Source organism: Ranitomeya variabilis, chromosome 2, assembly GCF_051348905.1.
Source record: "Ranitomeya variabilis isolate aRanVar5 chromosome 2, aRanVar5.hap1, whole genome shotgun sequence".
Taxonomy (NCBI): Eukaryota; Metazoa; Chordata; class Amphibia; order Anura; family Dendrobatidae; genus Ranitomeya; species Ranitomeya variabilis.
Window position 1 is genome coordinate 298,472,921 of NC_135233.1, and position 13,729 is coordinate 298,486,649.

The 13,729-nt window shown below is 41.7% G+C and overlaps 1 protein-coding gene across 2 annotated transcripts in view; it reads right to left on the reverse strand.

Annotated features, from left to right (window-relative positions):
* Window positions 1–1,179: 1,179 nt before the first annotated feature.
* LOC143805612 (synaptotagmin-like protein 2) overlaps window positions 1,180–13,729 on the reverse strand; it is a 110,511-nt gene continuing 97,961 nt past the window's right edge. For both annotated transcript variants that reach the window (XM_077285133.1, XM_077285132.1), the window contains exons 11-17: window positions 12,804–12,973; window positions 10,030–10,132; window positions 8,635–8,796; window positions 8,049–8,127; window positions 3,427–3,526; window positions 2,297–2,502; window positions 1,180–2,030 (exon numbers count right to left, since the gene is read on the reverse strand). In XM_077285133.1, the coding sequence (XP_077141248.1) occupies window positions 1,885–2,030; window positions 2,297–2,502; window positions 3,427–3,526; window positions 8,049–8,127; window positions 8,635–8,796; window positions 10,030–10,132; window positions 12,804–12,973 (966 nt within the window). In that variant the 3' untranslated portion in view covers window positions 1,180–1,884. The remainder of the gene's footprint in view (window positions 2,031–2,296; window positions 2,503–3,426; window positions 3,527–8,048; window positions 8,128–8,634; window positions 8,797–10,029; window positions 10,133–12,803; window positions 12,974–13,729) is intronic.

Sequence of the window (13,729 nt, forward strand, 5' to 3'; positions counted from 1 at the left end):
TGTGCGGATTTCGCTGCGGATCCGCAGCAGTTTCCCATGCGTTTACAGTACAATGTAAACCTATGGAAAACGCAATCCGCTGTGCACATGCTGCTGAAAAAAAAACACGCGGAAACGCAGCGGTTTACATTCTGCAGCATGTCAATTCTTTGTGCGGAATCCGCAGCAGTTTTACACCTGCTCCATAATAGAAAACCGCAGGTGTAAAACCGCAGTGGAAGCCGCACAAAAACCGCGGTAAATCCGCAGGTAAAACGCAGTGCCTTTTACCTGCGGTTTTCACAAATCCGCTGCGAAAAAATCCGCAGACCTCAAGAATACGTGTGCACATACCCTTAGTGATTGGGATCAATACCTTGCTGCATGCACAATTATATCTTAGCTTCAGCTTTATAGAAATGCACATTATGTATTTCTGAATTACAGCAGTAATGTGAGTTGAAGTCTTACTTCCAAAATCCCAATGCGGTCTTATATGTATTCATTATATTTGTTTGTGCCTATATAACTAATTTTAAAATCTTCCCTTCATAGATCACCCCCCGCCCCCCAAAGGCTGCCCCTCTAGGCTCGAATTACCCTTTAGTTACCATTGGCTCTATCTTGCTGGAGGTCCAGCGCTCCTGGTCAGTCATGTGCAGTGCCGGCTCTCCCCGCTTACACCCTGACCCCATAGCTCTGCCTCCACCGCTGACAGACTGTAGTCTACTTTTACAATAAACACTATACGTCTGGGCACTCTCTCCTCCTGTACAGTCTCCGGCCAGCCTTATTGTATCTTCTGCCATCTACAGCCTTGGTATTGCTGCCTGTGTAGCTTTAAATAATTGTTAGCTGGTTTCTCTATGAGCGCGACTCTCCTGTACTTCTCCAAAATGGAGCTTAGAAGTAGGAGGAAGTGCAAAGTGGAGCTTTTTTTATTGCCTGCTGCAGGAAGAAAGACTGGAAAAACAATTGCACAATAGGGCCTTATCATCATAAAAAGGATATACAGATATAGGAAGTTGCTCACCTGCTCACAACACATATCACTTGAATATGGCTGCTGTCGACTTGCAAGAAGATCCAAGATGGAAAAAATGGGGAGAAATAGGGTTTTCAATATGTTCTTGAATGTCAGCACTTGATTAAAAAAAATGTTACATTTTACCAAAATAAAAGCTAAATAATGTAAAAAAACACAATTAGAATTCCTTTATTTTTTTCCTATTTCACAATGTAAAGTGCAACACTGAAGCACTCTAGAACTGTAAAATTGATTTCCAGAAAACAGAACAAAGTAATTTTTTTTTCCACCCCACAACATAAAATATTGTACACTTATATCTCCACAGACACCAATGGCAGTGATTAGGAAATCATTCTAATTATTTACTTGCTCCATTTATACTTTTATTTCTCTTTTATGTCTTTTTGCCTTTTTTTTGCTCAGTCATCTGCCAAAGTACCTTGACTTCATTGACTAAAATGGAGTCCATCGGAGGATTTTTCAAGACCTCAACCAAGACCTTCATGTCTGTAACGTAAAAAGGTTCATTATTCTTGATTTTGTTACGACCATATAACCCCAAAAAATGCTGTATCCTCTTGTCTTCAGAAAGTTCAAGTATAAAAAAAGTAAAGGTTCTGCCGAAAATTTCCTTTTGAGGGAGTTTTCTGGTAGTTGTTAAAGTAGATCCACAATAAAGTGCTTTGGCATTAAGAAGTAACCCGTGTGCAGGTCATCAGTTTTAAAACTACATTCACAGAAAAAAAAATCTTCTCAGCAACTGAGAAAACAAACATTAGTGGGAAAATCTGATTAAAAAAAATTCACCCCCAAAATATATATATATGGTTCTGTATCTTATGAGTACCGTGACTTATTTTTGACAAACAGCAACTTTACTTGAACTTCCTTCTCCCAGCCAAGGATCTTAAGGGCAGGGATCCTTCAATCCATTCGTTTGGAGTCATCATCATTTCCTGCCATAAGGCCACCTCTTCCTGTGTGGAGTCCATCCAGTCCACGGCAATCCCATAACTGTACCCTGAATATAGAATATAACAAAGACTGGTCAAATACCACCAAATTATTATAGATATCCAAAAGACATAGAAAAGGAAGCGGAAAGACGTAGGATAGTCAGGGGCAGACGCACAGATGGAGCCGGGATCTGCACTAGGCTCATAGTGTACAACACCGTGGATCTCTGCCAGGCAACAATAGCGCCCCGCTTTTCACCTACATGCACTGCACCCTAGACAGAGGTCTACGTTGCCTAACCATCGTTACAGTCCAGTTTATTTGTTTTACCTGAACCAAGTCCAAGTCTTATTCCTCCAAGGAAATGATTGCTGAGTTTTTCATGATCCCAGACGGTCAGCTCGACACATGCATCTTTTAAGTCTTCAGTGTGGAAGCCATCATAGACAATGGTGTGGTTGAACACCGGGTTTGTGTCTTTTTTAATGACGCGTGTCTTTTGGTAACTCTTCTTGCTTGTATCAGGTAACACGTAGCTACAAGGGAGTGAAAACATTGTTTTTTGTAAGAACTTAACTGTTTAATCACCACCTTCATAAAGTCTATTTAATATTTGCTTGGCTATTTATTGTTTGGTTTGTTGCTGAATTTTAGCTATTCCACATCTTTTAGCCTAATTCATCAATTGCGACTTTTTAGACAGAAATTTAGCGCAACTTCAAAAAAAATGCAGTAAAATAGATATGATATGCACGGGGTACTTGTCAACATGTTATGTTGGGACTCAAGACAATGAGGGTTGTTGATGTGGGTTTAGAGCTTTGTATTTTGGACAAAGTATCGACCAATACATCATGCATATTATTGATAGCGTTTACTGCACAATTTTCGTTTCTATGCAGGATGGAGCCAGGTCGATCAATGTTGGCCTTGTAGACTGGGGTGCCTGTCCCTGTGGGGTGCACTTATATAGTCTAAACTAATAGTATGGGTGTCACTAATAAGCTGCAAGCCAGACACTGTGCGTTACCTGTGTGTGAACAGTGCCCTATACAAGCCTTATTTGTGTGCAATTCTAACACTCGGCGACCCCCCCCCCCCCATGGCCGGATTGTGAGTGGTCGTTCCATCAGTATTTTGCCCTGTGCTGCCTCTGTCGTTATCAAGGGGGTCTGCTGCATCCTGCAGTGTCAGTGTTCTCACCTATTTTGGTGAAGACAGCTGTCTTTTTTCTGCTATGTTTTTTTTTAAGTCATTTTTCTGTCTGTCTGTTAATGCTGATAATTTTACATATAGAAAATAGTTCTAGCGATATGTCAAAAGTTTTGATTGCTGGGAGTCAGGGTGCCAGGACCCCCCCCACAAACAGCTAGCTACATCTTCATTTCCATATTATTTCGTCTATGTTCAATATAAATTGCCACTAGGACAACACAACATCTAAACTCGCAAATACTCACCACTTCACAAAGGAGTCAACCCCAGAAGGTCTAAGCTGCGGTAAATCTTTAGTATCTTTCACCCAGATATGGACTTCCCCTGAGGCAGGATGCTTTGGACCTAAAGAATACAGAAGTTTTTTCATGTAGTAATTATCTTGTCAATGTTCAATCGATCTTTTTGTCTGATGTACCAGGGAGTCAATCTGCTCCTTAGCATGGCAACCATAGATTACTTAGTTTTGTCAAGCTGACAGCTTCTACTTGTGCCGTGATGGAGCCTTATGTTTCCAAAAACCCAATTTTAAACCACATTTTCTGCATATGCCGTGTGCGCCAAACGTCTAGCGTGTCCACTTTGTATTGAAAAATGCAGTTCACTATGTTTTTTAATACCTGACCCAATATGTGCCTGAAAACTGTCATATTAAATAGACAGGAACTATGTGTCGGGTATTAAAAAGCAAAGCTAACAATAATACAAAGTGGTCACGCTATTCATTTGGTGCACACAGCATATGCAGAAGATGTAGTTTAAAAGGGTTTTTCCATTTTACACCTCTACTGTCTCCTTTGTTTTGAAATCCAGCTGCTGCTCACACAGTCCACCACCATAAAAAGTCCAGTTTGGTGGTCCTGCAAGCACAGTAGTAGCTAGTCTCTGGCCAATCTCTCGATTGCTATGTAATCTGATAGCACCATAACGTAGGAGCAGAGACCTTGATTAGGGATGTGCCACTAAAGGTACCGTTACACTAAACGACTTACCAACGATCACGACCAGCCATACGACCTGTCCGTGATCGTTGGTAAGTCGTTGTGTGGTCGCTGGGGAGCTGTCACACAGACATATCTCTCTCCAGTGACCAACGATCAGGGGAACGACTTCGGCATCGTTGAAACTGTCTTCAACGATGCCGAAGTCCCTCTGCAGCACCCAGGTAACCAGGGTAAACATCGGGTTACTAAGTGCAGGGCCGCGCTTAGTAAGAGCTTCCCTACACTGAATGTGTCAGCGCCGGCAGTAACAGCGGTGACTTCACCGCTGTGCTCTGCTTTACGGCCGGCGCTGACACAGTCAGTGCAGGGAAGCTCTCGGCAGCAGCGCGTGCATTAGCAGTTTTAACCCTGTGGACGCCGGGGGACGTGACAGACATCAGAATGTGAGTATGTGCTGTTTTTTTTTTTTAACTTTTACAATGGTAACCAGGGTAAATATCGGGTTACTAAGCGCGGCCCTGCGCTTAGTAACCCGATATTTACCCTGGTTACAAGTGAACACATCGCTGGATCGGCGTCACACACGCCGATCCAGCGATGACAGAGGGTGATCAGCGACCAAAAAATGGTCCTGATCATTCCCCAACGACCAACGATCTCCCAGCAGGGGCCTGATCGTTGGTCGCTGTCACACATAACGAGATCGTTAGCGGGATCGTTGCTACGTCACCAAAAGCGTGACGTTGCAACGATATCATTAACGATATCGTTATGTGACTCAGCCTTTACTGGGCTGTGTTGTGTTGTTTCAATACAATCAGTGTTTTATCAGCAGGAGATTATCACTTCAGGACCACTGACCTCATGCCTCCTAGTCCAGCCACGACCCCAGCACTGATTAGCAGCTCTGTGTCACTACACAATGTACACAGAGAGCTTGTAGTGTCAGGGTTACACATAGATCAACAACTGAGATCTGCAGCAGAGAAAACTGTGACTATCACAACTGCTGCACCCAATAAACTAAGTGACACATCACTGGAATCTCTTTAAGGCCGGGGTCACACTAGACCGTAATACGGACGAGTGCTATGCGATAAAAAATCGCATAGCACTCGGCCCAATGTTAATCTATGGTGCAGCTCCCATCATCCGATATTTTCTCCACCGTATTTCGGATCCGAGGGAACTCGCAGCAGGCTGCGATTGTCAGCGTATCTCGGCCGAGACTCGCCAATGAAAGTCTATGGGTGCGAGAAAAAATCGGATTACACACGGACCATGCGTGTGCATTGCGAGAAATACGCAGCGGTGTTCTATAGAAAAGCCGGTAATTCAATTGCCGGCTTTGCATTTCTCCTGCACAAACCCGACAGGATATGAGACATGGTTTACATACAGTAAACCATCTCATATCCCCCTTTTTTTTGCATATTCCACACTACTAATGTTAGTAGTGTGTATGTGCAAAATTTCAGCACTGTAGCTGCTAAAATAAAGGGTTAAATGGCGGAAAAAATTGGCGTGGGCTCCCGCGCAATTTTCTCCGCCAGAATGGTAAAGCCAGTGACTGAGGGCAGATATTAATAGCCAGGAGAGGGTCCATGGTTATTGGCCCCCCCTGGCTACAAACATCTGCCCCCAGCCACCCCAGAAAAGGCACATCTGGAAGATGCGCCTATTCTGGCACTTGGCCACTCTCTTCCCACTCCCTGTAGCGGTGGGATATGGGGTAATGAAGGGTTAATGCCACCTTGCTATTGTAAGGTGACATTAAGCCAGATTAATAATGGAGAGACGTCAATTATGTCACCTATCCATTATTAATCCAATTGTTTGAAAGGGTTAAAAAACACACACACACATGATTAAAAAGTATTTTAATGAAATAAACACAGCGGTTGTTTTAATATTTTATTGCTCTCTCATTCCATTTTCAGACCCTCGCTTGGCAAAACAATAAACACACAAGATACATACCCTCTCTGATGAACTGTCACGTCCCACGAAGTAATCCATCTGAAGGGGTTAACTAATATTACAGGCAGAGCTGCGATAAACCACTCGCTCGTGTCTGTAATCCCCGGGTGCTGAAAGGAAAGCAGTGATCTATACTTACATTCAGTCGCGGTGATGCGCCCCTGCTGGATGTTCTCATGAACTGCAGCCTGGGAACTTTTTCCCACGCTCCAGGTCATATGAGGACATCCACCAGGGGGCGCATCACCGCGACTGAAGGTAACTATAGGTCATTGACCTACATTTCCTTCAGTCGCGGTGATGCGCCCCCTGGTGGATGTCCTCATATGACCTGGAGCGTGGGAAAAAGTTCCCAGGCTGCAGTTCATGAGAACATCCAGCAGGGGCGCATCACCGCGACTGAATGTAAGTATAGATCACTGCTTTCCTTTCAGCACCCGGGGATTACAGGCACGAGCGAGTGGTTTATCGCAGCTGGTGCCTGTAATATTAGTTAACCCCTTCAGATGGATTACTTCGTGGGACGTGACTGTTCATCAGAGAGGGTATGTATCTTGTGTGTTTATTGTTTTGCCAAGCGAGGGTCTGAAAATGGAATGAGAGAGCAATAAATTATTAAAACAACCGCTGTGTTTATTTCATTAAAATACTTTTTAATCATGTGTGTGTGTGTTTTTTAACCCTTTCAAACAATTGGATTAATAATGGATAGGTGACATAATTGACGCCTCTCCATTATTAATCTGGCTTAATGTCACCTTCCAATAGCAAGGTGGCATTAACCCTTCATTACCCCATATCCCACCGCTACAGGGAGTGGGAAGAGAGTGGCCAAGTGCCAGAATAGGCGCATCTTCCAGATGTGCCTTTTCTGGGGTGGCTGGGGGCAGATGTTTTTAGCCACAGGGGGGCCAATAACCATGGACCCTCTCCTGGCTATTAATATCTGCCCTCAGTCACTGGCTTTACCATTCTGGCGGAGAAAATTGCGCGGGAGCCCACGCCAATTTTTTCCGCCATTTAACCCTTTATTTTAGCAGCTACAGTGCTGAAATTTTGCACATACACACTACTAACATTAGTAGTGTGGAATATGCAAAAAAAAGGGGGATATGAGATGGTTTACTGTATGTAAACCATGTCTCATATCCTGTCGGGTTTGTGCAGGAGAAATGCAAAGCCGGCAATTGAATTACCGACTTTTCACAGATATCGCGCTGAATGAAATATAAATACAGAATATATATATATGTGTCTCAATGACATATATATATATATATATATATATATATATATATATATATACTGTATATATGTTTTCCCGAACATTTGAGCACATAAATCCATTAGATGTCGGTTTTGCAAGCCTGCGAGAAAATCTCGGCATACGGATGCCATACGGATGTCACACGGATGTCACACGGATCATTTGATGCGAGGAAATCGCATCCTCGCACTGCACACGGATCACTGTTTTTGAAACATTTGTGCGATTCTCGGCCGTGAAAAACGGACCGTTTTTTTATACGTTAAGTGTGTCCCCGGCCTAAGTAGTATACTACTGTGCAGACTAAGAAGAGGAGCAACCTTCATGAGAAGAAACTGAGTGACGTATGTCACGGTCAGACTGTGGTCTATTTTGTATGATCACATATTCAGTATAGATACTGGATGAAAGTGTTCATTTTCCCCAGACTTATGGTCGATTTATGAGCAACACGCTCCTTTTTTGATAATTCTTATAAAAATTATCCCCATCGGCAGCACAATATCCGATGTAGACAGGTCAAGTGCTGCCAACTACACTGCTCTGTATGAGGACAGGCTGACCCCATTAACAACCGTCTGGTTCCCATCAACTTGTACATAGTGGCTTATTATTGGGTCATTTAATTGGGCCAATAGCCCTGATCTAAGTAAATACTACTTCTATAGTATCTTACCGAGACTTCCCGGAGGGATATACCTAATGGACAAATTCATAACACCAAGGTGATCCACACCATTCATTGCAGATAGGCTCTGGAGGAAGAAAACATTCCGTGTTATATGCCACCTATCCCACACTGTGGCTCAGTTATACAACACACATTTCTGATGCTAATGAAAATGGCGACAGCTTATTAATATTTCAACATGTGATGAAAATGGTTAGTTACTCTGGTGTAATAATCCTGCCTTACAATATTGTGACTTCTCAGTAGTATGGTGACGGACTTGAGTTTTATTGGTCATTGTCAGATAGTTATATGGTTGTCTGATTATTTTGGTTGTCCTCCGCTAGGAGATGCAGCTCTAACATCAGGAAGGATATAGCGTAGCTTTCCACGGGCAAAAGTAACCGTGGTAGATCATTTTTTTGTTACTTCAGATTTGAGATGAAAAACAATCAGCGCTGACTCCTTTTGGTCTCATTGGCGATGCCCCATTGAAAATACATGGAGCCCACCCACCTTTTACGAGCCTTGTCCACTAAGGTACCATACACTACAACTATGTACCCCCATGTGTGGTAGGATGCTTACATACCCGTGGTTTTAGGGTATACCAGTTCGGCTTTGTATTACTCCAATCCCAACTGGTCAGATCAATCTCTAGTTCTCCCAGAAAACTGTTCCGCCCAAGTGGGTCGTTATGCCACACGGACAGATTAAGTTTCTGAATCAGCAACACCATTTTTTCAATTTTGTACTAGAATAGAAAAAAAAGAAAACACAGCATTGAATGTATCATCCATCAAAGGTTAGAGAAAATTAAACACAGTTTAGGTAAATCAGTAACTAAATGGTGAACCTAGGGGGAGTTGGCAGGAAAACTGTCCGGAGGGGATGGTGGTGTGGGGTAGGTGTTACATATAAGCCAGGGTATTTAGATAGAGAGCTAAGAGCGCAAACGTAAAGCAGATCCATCACCAGATTTCTCATTACAAGCAGAATATACTATGACGTGGCTCTCTAAGAACTGATGAATTTGGTGTTCTTACTTTAAAAAACCCTCGTCAAAATGGCTGTATAATCCCGATAAAATAATCATTTTCTGAGTCCAATTGTACAGTTAGAAAGCCCATAAATCCAAGTGTATTCAGTCTTTGCGCACACAGCCTGAATGACGGCTGCAGCTTGTACTGAGCAGCAGTGTGAGATCTCAACAGCAGCAGGGAGGAGGGACACTGAGGAGTGGTCAAACCATTTAGGAGGGTCGGAGACTGAGTTTAACCTTTAAAAAGGTTGTACAGCCATTCTGACATGAATTTTCAAAGTAAGTACACCGACATCGACAGGAGTAAGATCAATAATATAATATATATGCTCTGTATTATGAAATCTGGTGACAAATCCACTTAAATCTTTGCACCAGGAGAAGGAAAATCAAGCAACACTGAGAGATAAAAGAATGTCATTGTTGATGTTGTTACTTGTTAAATGAAATAACATTGATAAAACATTATCTAATACATTTCTAATAGATCTAAAACAAATTCGATTGAGCTAACAGATTGAAAAACTAAAAACTAGTGTTCGTGTGAATGGATCCGGTCCATCGGCCATGTAGGTAGCCCTTGGACGGGAGTCTTGAGAACTGCCTCCTGCCCGCCCACATCTCTGACTCCTCCTTTTATCACCTTGCCTATGTGACGTTGAGCCAAAACGATCAAACAAAAGAAGAGCCACGGATGCCGGCAAGCAGGAGGCAGTTCTCAGAGCACCCGTCCAGTGATCACTGATTACATGGCTGATGGACCTTGCGTGCAAATCGCCTTGCACTGACTTACAATGTTATTTTTCATGGAGATTGCAGTATAATCCCAACCTAAATATTACACAGTACCAGGGTACATCATAACACAAGCCAATGGGCCGAGAGGAACATGGGACACGTCAGGGGAAAATAACACTGCAATGTAAAGCAAATGCAAGGACGTACCCTTAAAACTTCATTGTAAATTGGATTGGTGGTCTTTCTTTTGACGGACGTTTTCCTCTTTCCCATCCTTGCTTTATCTGGTAGTAGATAAGTCTTGACATACCTAGTAAAAGGTTATTACATTCTGGTTAGTACCATGATGCTGAGAATTGTTCTATTCTTGATAATTTATATATATTATACAGGAGAGCATCTATATCTAATAGAAGATGACATGGGGACGACGACTACTACAAGTAATGCTCTATGGCGGGTGTACTGCCTGCTGCTCTTAGCGGTGTGTGAAATAACGCAGCTGTACGTCACACATTTGCATTTCCATGTAGAAATTGGTCATGCCCTGGCATCCATCCAAGCATAGAATATTCCTTAACATCTCCATACTTGTTATATACTGGCTCTAGTTGAAAAAATAAAACACCCAGACCACTTCACTGAGATTATAAAAAGCGGACTTTTTTTCTGTGTGAAGGGGAATATAAAGAAAACATTAATGTAGAATACACGCAGACACAAATCTACAAGGAATATCTGTGTTTCAATAGAGTTTCACTTTGGCACTTTTCTACTGTATGACAATGACAATGTTTTACAGATACTTCCCGTTTCGTTCCTTCCTATAAACCCCATATAAAAGTGATAACAGCTCCACACCTACAGGTGCCACCGACATAACGGCTTCATTGTCTCTGCGGCTATAATCTCATAGATGGAAAGTCCCAGGTGAGCGGAGATATAATTAGCACAAAAAAAAATAACTAAGGGATCTATACTGCAGATACACAAAGGAGGTATAGTCTTTGGACAGTCATGATCCATCTTGTTGAGTAATGAAGCAATTAGCAATTGGTTTAGTTTTTATACAGTTTAAAGGGAATGTATTATCAGAAAACTACAGATCAGGTTTTGGTTTTAAATAGATCCACCATACACTCCCTCTAATATATCTTGCAATTCTCACACTGACCCACCAGAGTTCTCTTAGGCTCACACTTCTTGTTCATTAATGAAGACTTTTCAGCAGTCTCATTATCATCAGAGGCTGGATTAGAATGACAGGTAACCTCTATACACAGCTGATAACACAGAACCCACCAATCATATTAGGTATTATCAAGGCTGACCCAGCTCTCCCAGCCTTCTGTATTTAAAAGTTAAAAATCTTGCACCATGGCTATTTTACAGTCATGCTTCCTGTTCTTTCAGGAACAGTTTTTAGCAGTCTCATTATCATCACAGACATGATTACAATGACAAGTGAAAGCACGATACACAGCTGATAATGCAGGATCCAGCATTCACAATGCATGTCACAGCTTTCCTTACTTATTTTCCTACTTCAACACAAGAGTTGAGTCAGTCTATTGCTACTAATGTACATGTGTCATGTGTTGTTTCCTGAAATAACATGAAGTGCAAGTCTAGAATTGCCTCAGTAGCTAATGTGAAAATTACAGCGTATATATATATATATATATATATATATATATATATATATATATATATATATATATATATATATATATATATTTATTAGTACAGATCGTGTTATGAAAAAAGATCTCAAATTAAAAAAAAAATAGAAAATGAACATAAAAACGTATTTTATTACAATCTATTAAAATAAAAAAATAAAAATCTTGCAATTTTCATACTAATCACTGGGGCTGTTTAGACTGTAGCTTCCTAAGGTTTCAAGAAATAACACATGCATATATTAGCAGCAATGAACAGATGTCAACCCTATGTTTTGTCTGGAAGCATCTAATATGCATGTGCAACGGTTATTGTAAAGGGAGAGGGGACTCTGTAAGGATGATATCGCCTACTGCGTTTGGTGGATCCTGTCTCATCAGCGGGGTATAGAGGTGTTACCCGTCATTGTAATCCTGCCTCTGCTGATAAGGAGATTGCTGAAAACTGTTCCTGAAAGGACAGAAAGATCATCCTAAAAGAACTCTGGTGGCTGTGAAAATTGCAAGATTAATAATTTAGTTTCTTTAATAAAAAAAATGGGAAATGGGACACAATAGATGGAAAATTAGCCTGATTTAGACGGTGGGTAATTTTCTGATGACATATTCCCTTTAATGTCATAAGTGGATTGCGTCATGCCGTCATTGCACTTCTGTACAACTAGAGAAAGTGTAACCCACACCAAACACTGCAATAAAAGTTCCCAGCTATTGTAATCACATACAGAACGTCTCAGTGTTTTTGTTTTTTTTCTGTTGGCACTGTCAACAATTATTCTTATTTTTGGCACCAGTATAAAAAAAACTTAGCTAACACAGGTACATCTTAAAAGTAGACTGTTTGCGCTTGGATGTGACACAACATTTGTCAAACAGGTTTGACATGTGCTTGAACTATCCAGTGTCTCACAATAGACACTTTCCCCTTTGTTGCTACCGACGAGCACAGAAGGAAGGCTAAACAGTAGCACAGTCCTAGCCGATGTGTACATGACGCAGTCCAGCGACTTGTATAGTGTGCAATTCTAAATTGTAAGCATCCGGCGATCATTATTCCACCTCAAGGCTATTGGTTTTTCATTAAATACTAAATCCAACAGGTAAAGTATGTGCAAGTCGGAAAGCAATAAAATCCCAGAAAATCCATGAAAGGACAAAAGGATATAAGTTGTCTATATACAGAGTAGCACAGCGTCACACGTATCACTGTACGGAGATCAGGTATCTGCGGTGTGGATAAAATATACGGAAAGACAACATAATTTAATGTATGCGGAATAGTAACAGTTTAATACTGACGGATCCGATCGTCCTTTCTTCTCATCCACCACGGCCAGGTCCTTACACTGAGCCACGAAGATCTGGAATTCACGGTTCTTTTCATCATAATCTAAAGAAAACTGAACTGTTCCCTGCGCATCTACACTCCCAAAATCTCCGCTGTACACGCTCAGGACACTGTTACTGACCTGTCAGAAGAAAATACGTTCAAATACATAAGTAGTTAGCGCCGGACATACTCCAGAGAAAACAAACAATTCACACTTGCATTTTTATCTAGATATATCATCTCCCTTTTTCTTACACCTATGGGGATTCAGGGACCTGAGATAAGTTGTTACATAGTCTGGGCTATATATATTAATGGGTAGAGTTGCATGTCACTAGAGGCTCTTTTGATTACCTGGCCTTGTGCAATGTCATCATTGCGGAGTGATGCACACATGACTTTGCACCAGGTCAGCCAATCAAATGAAGAGCCGAGGACGTCAGCAGGTAAGAAGCGGTTTTCTGTGCTCCTGTCCAACAGTCACAGTCCATTTTCGGGACTGCTACACAGACTTTCCCTTTTAGATCACTGAGTAGTACCCAATTTATAGCTAGGTCATATAAAACGTAACACTTAATATAAATGTAAAAAAAGTATATACACATAACACAATATACATTCATAACCCCAACAACAGAGGGTCTGTATTTATGGGGGGAGGAAAAAGGAGGAGAAAAAAATCACCCTAATACTATTGTCTCCTGACCTACCGTCGGAGGTCGGCACCCTCAATCCTGCGCAGTGGCGCCCCCACTCATAGACGGCTATCTCTCCCTCTCCCTAAATAACCCTGTAATAAAGATATAGGGTGCAAAAAGACTTAGCAGTAAGGTACCATATGTTACTAGTCAGGTCAACATAGTACCCCGCTTCTGATATACCATATGGCACGTGT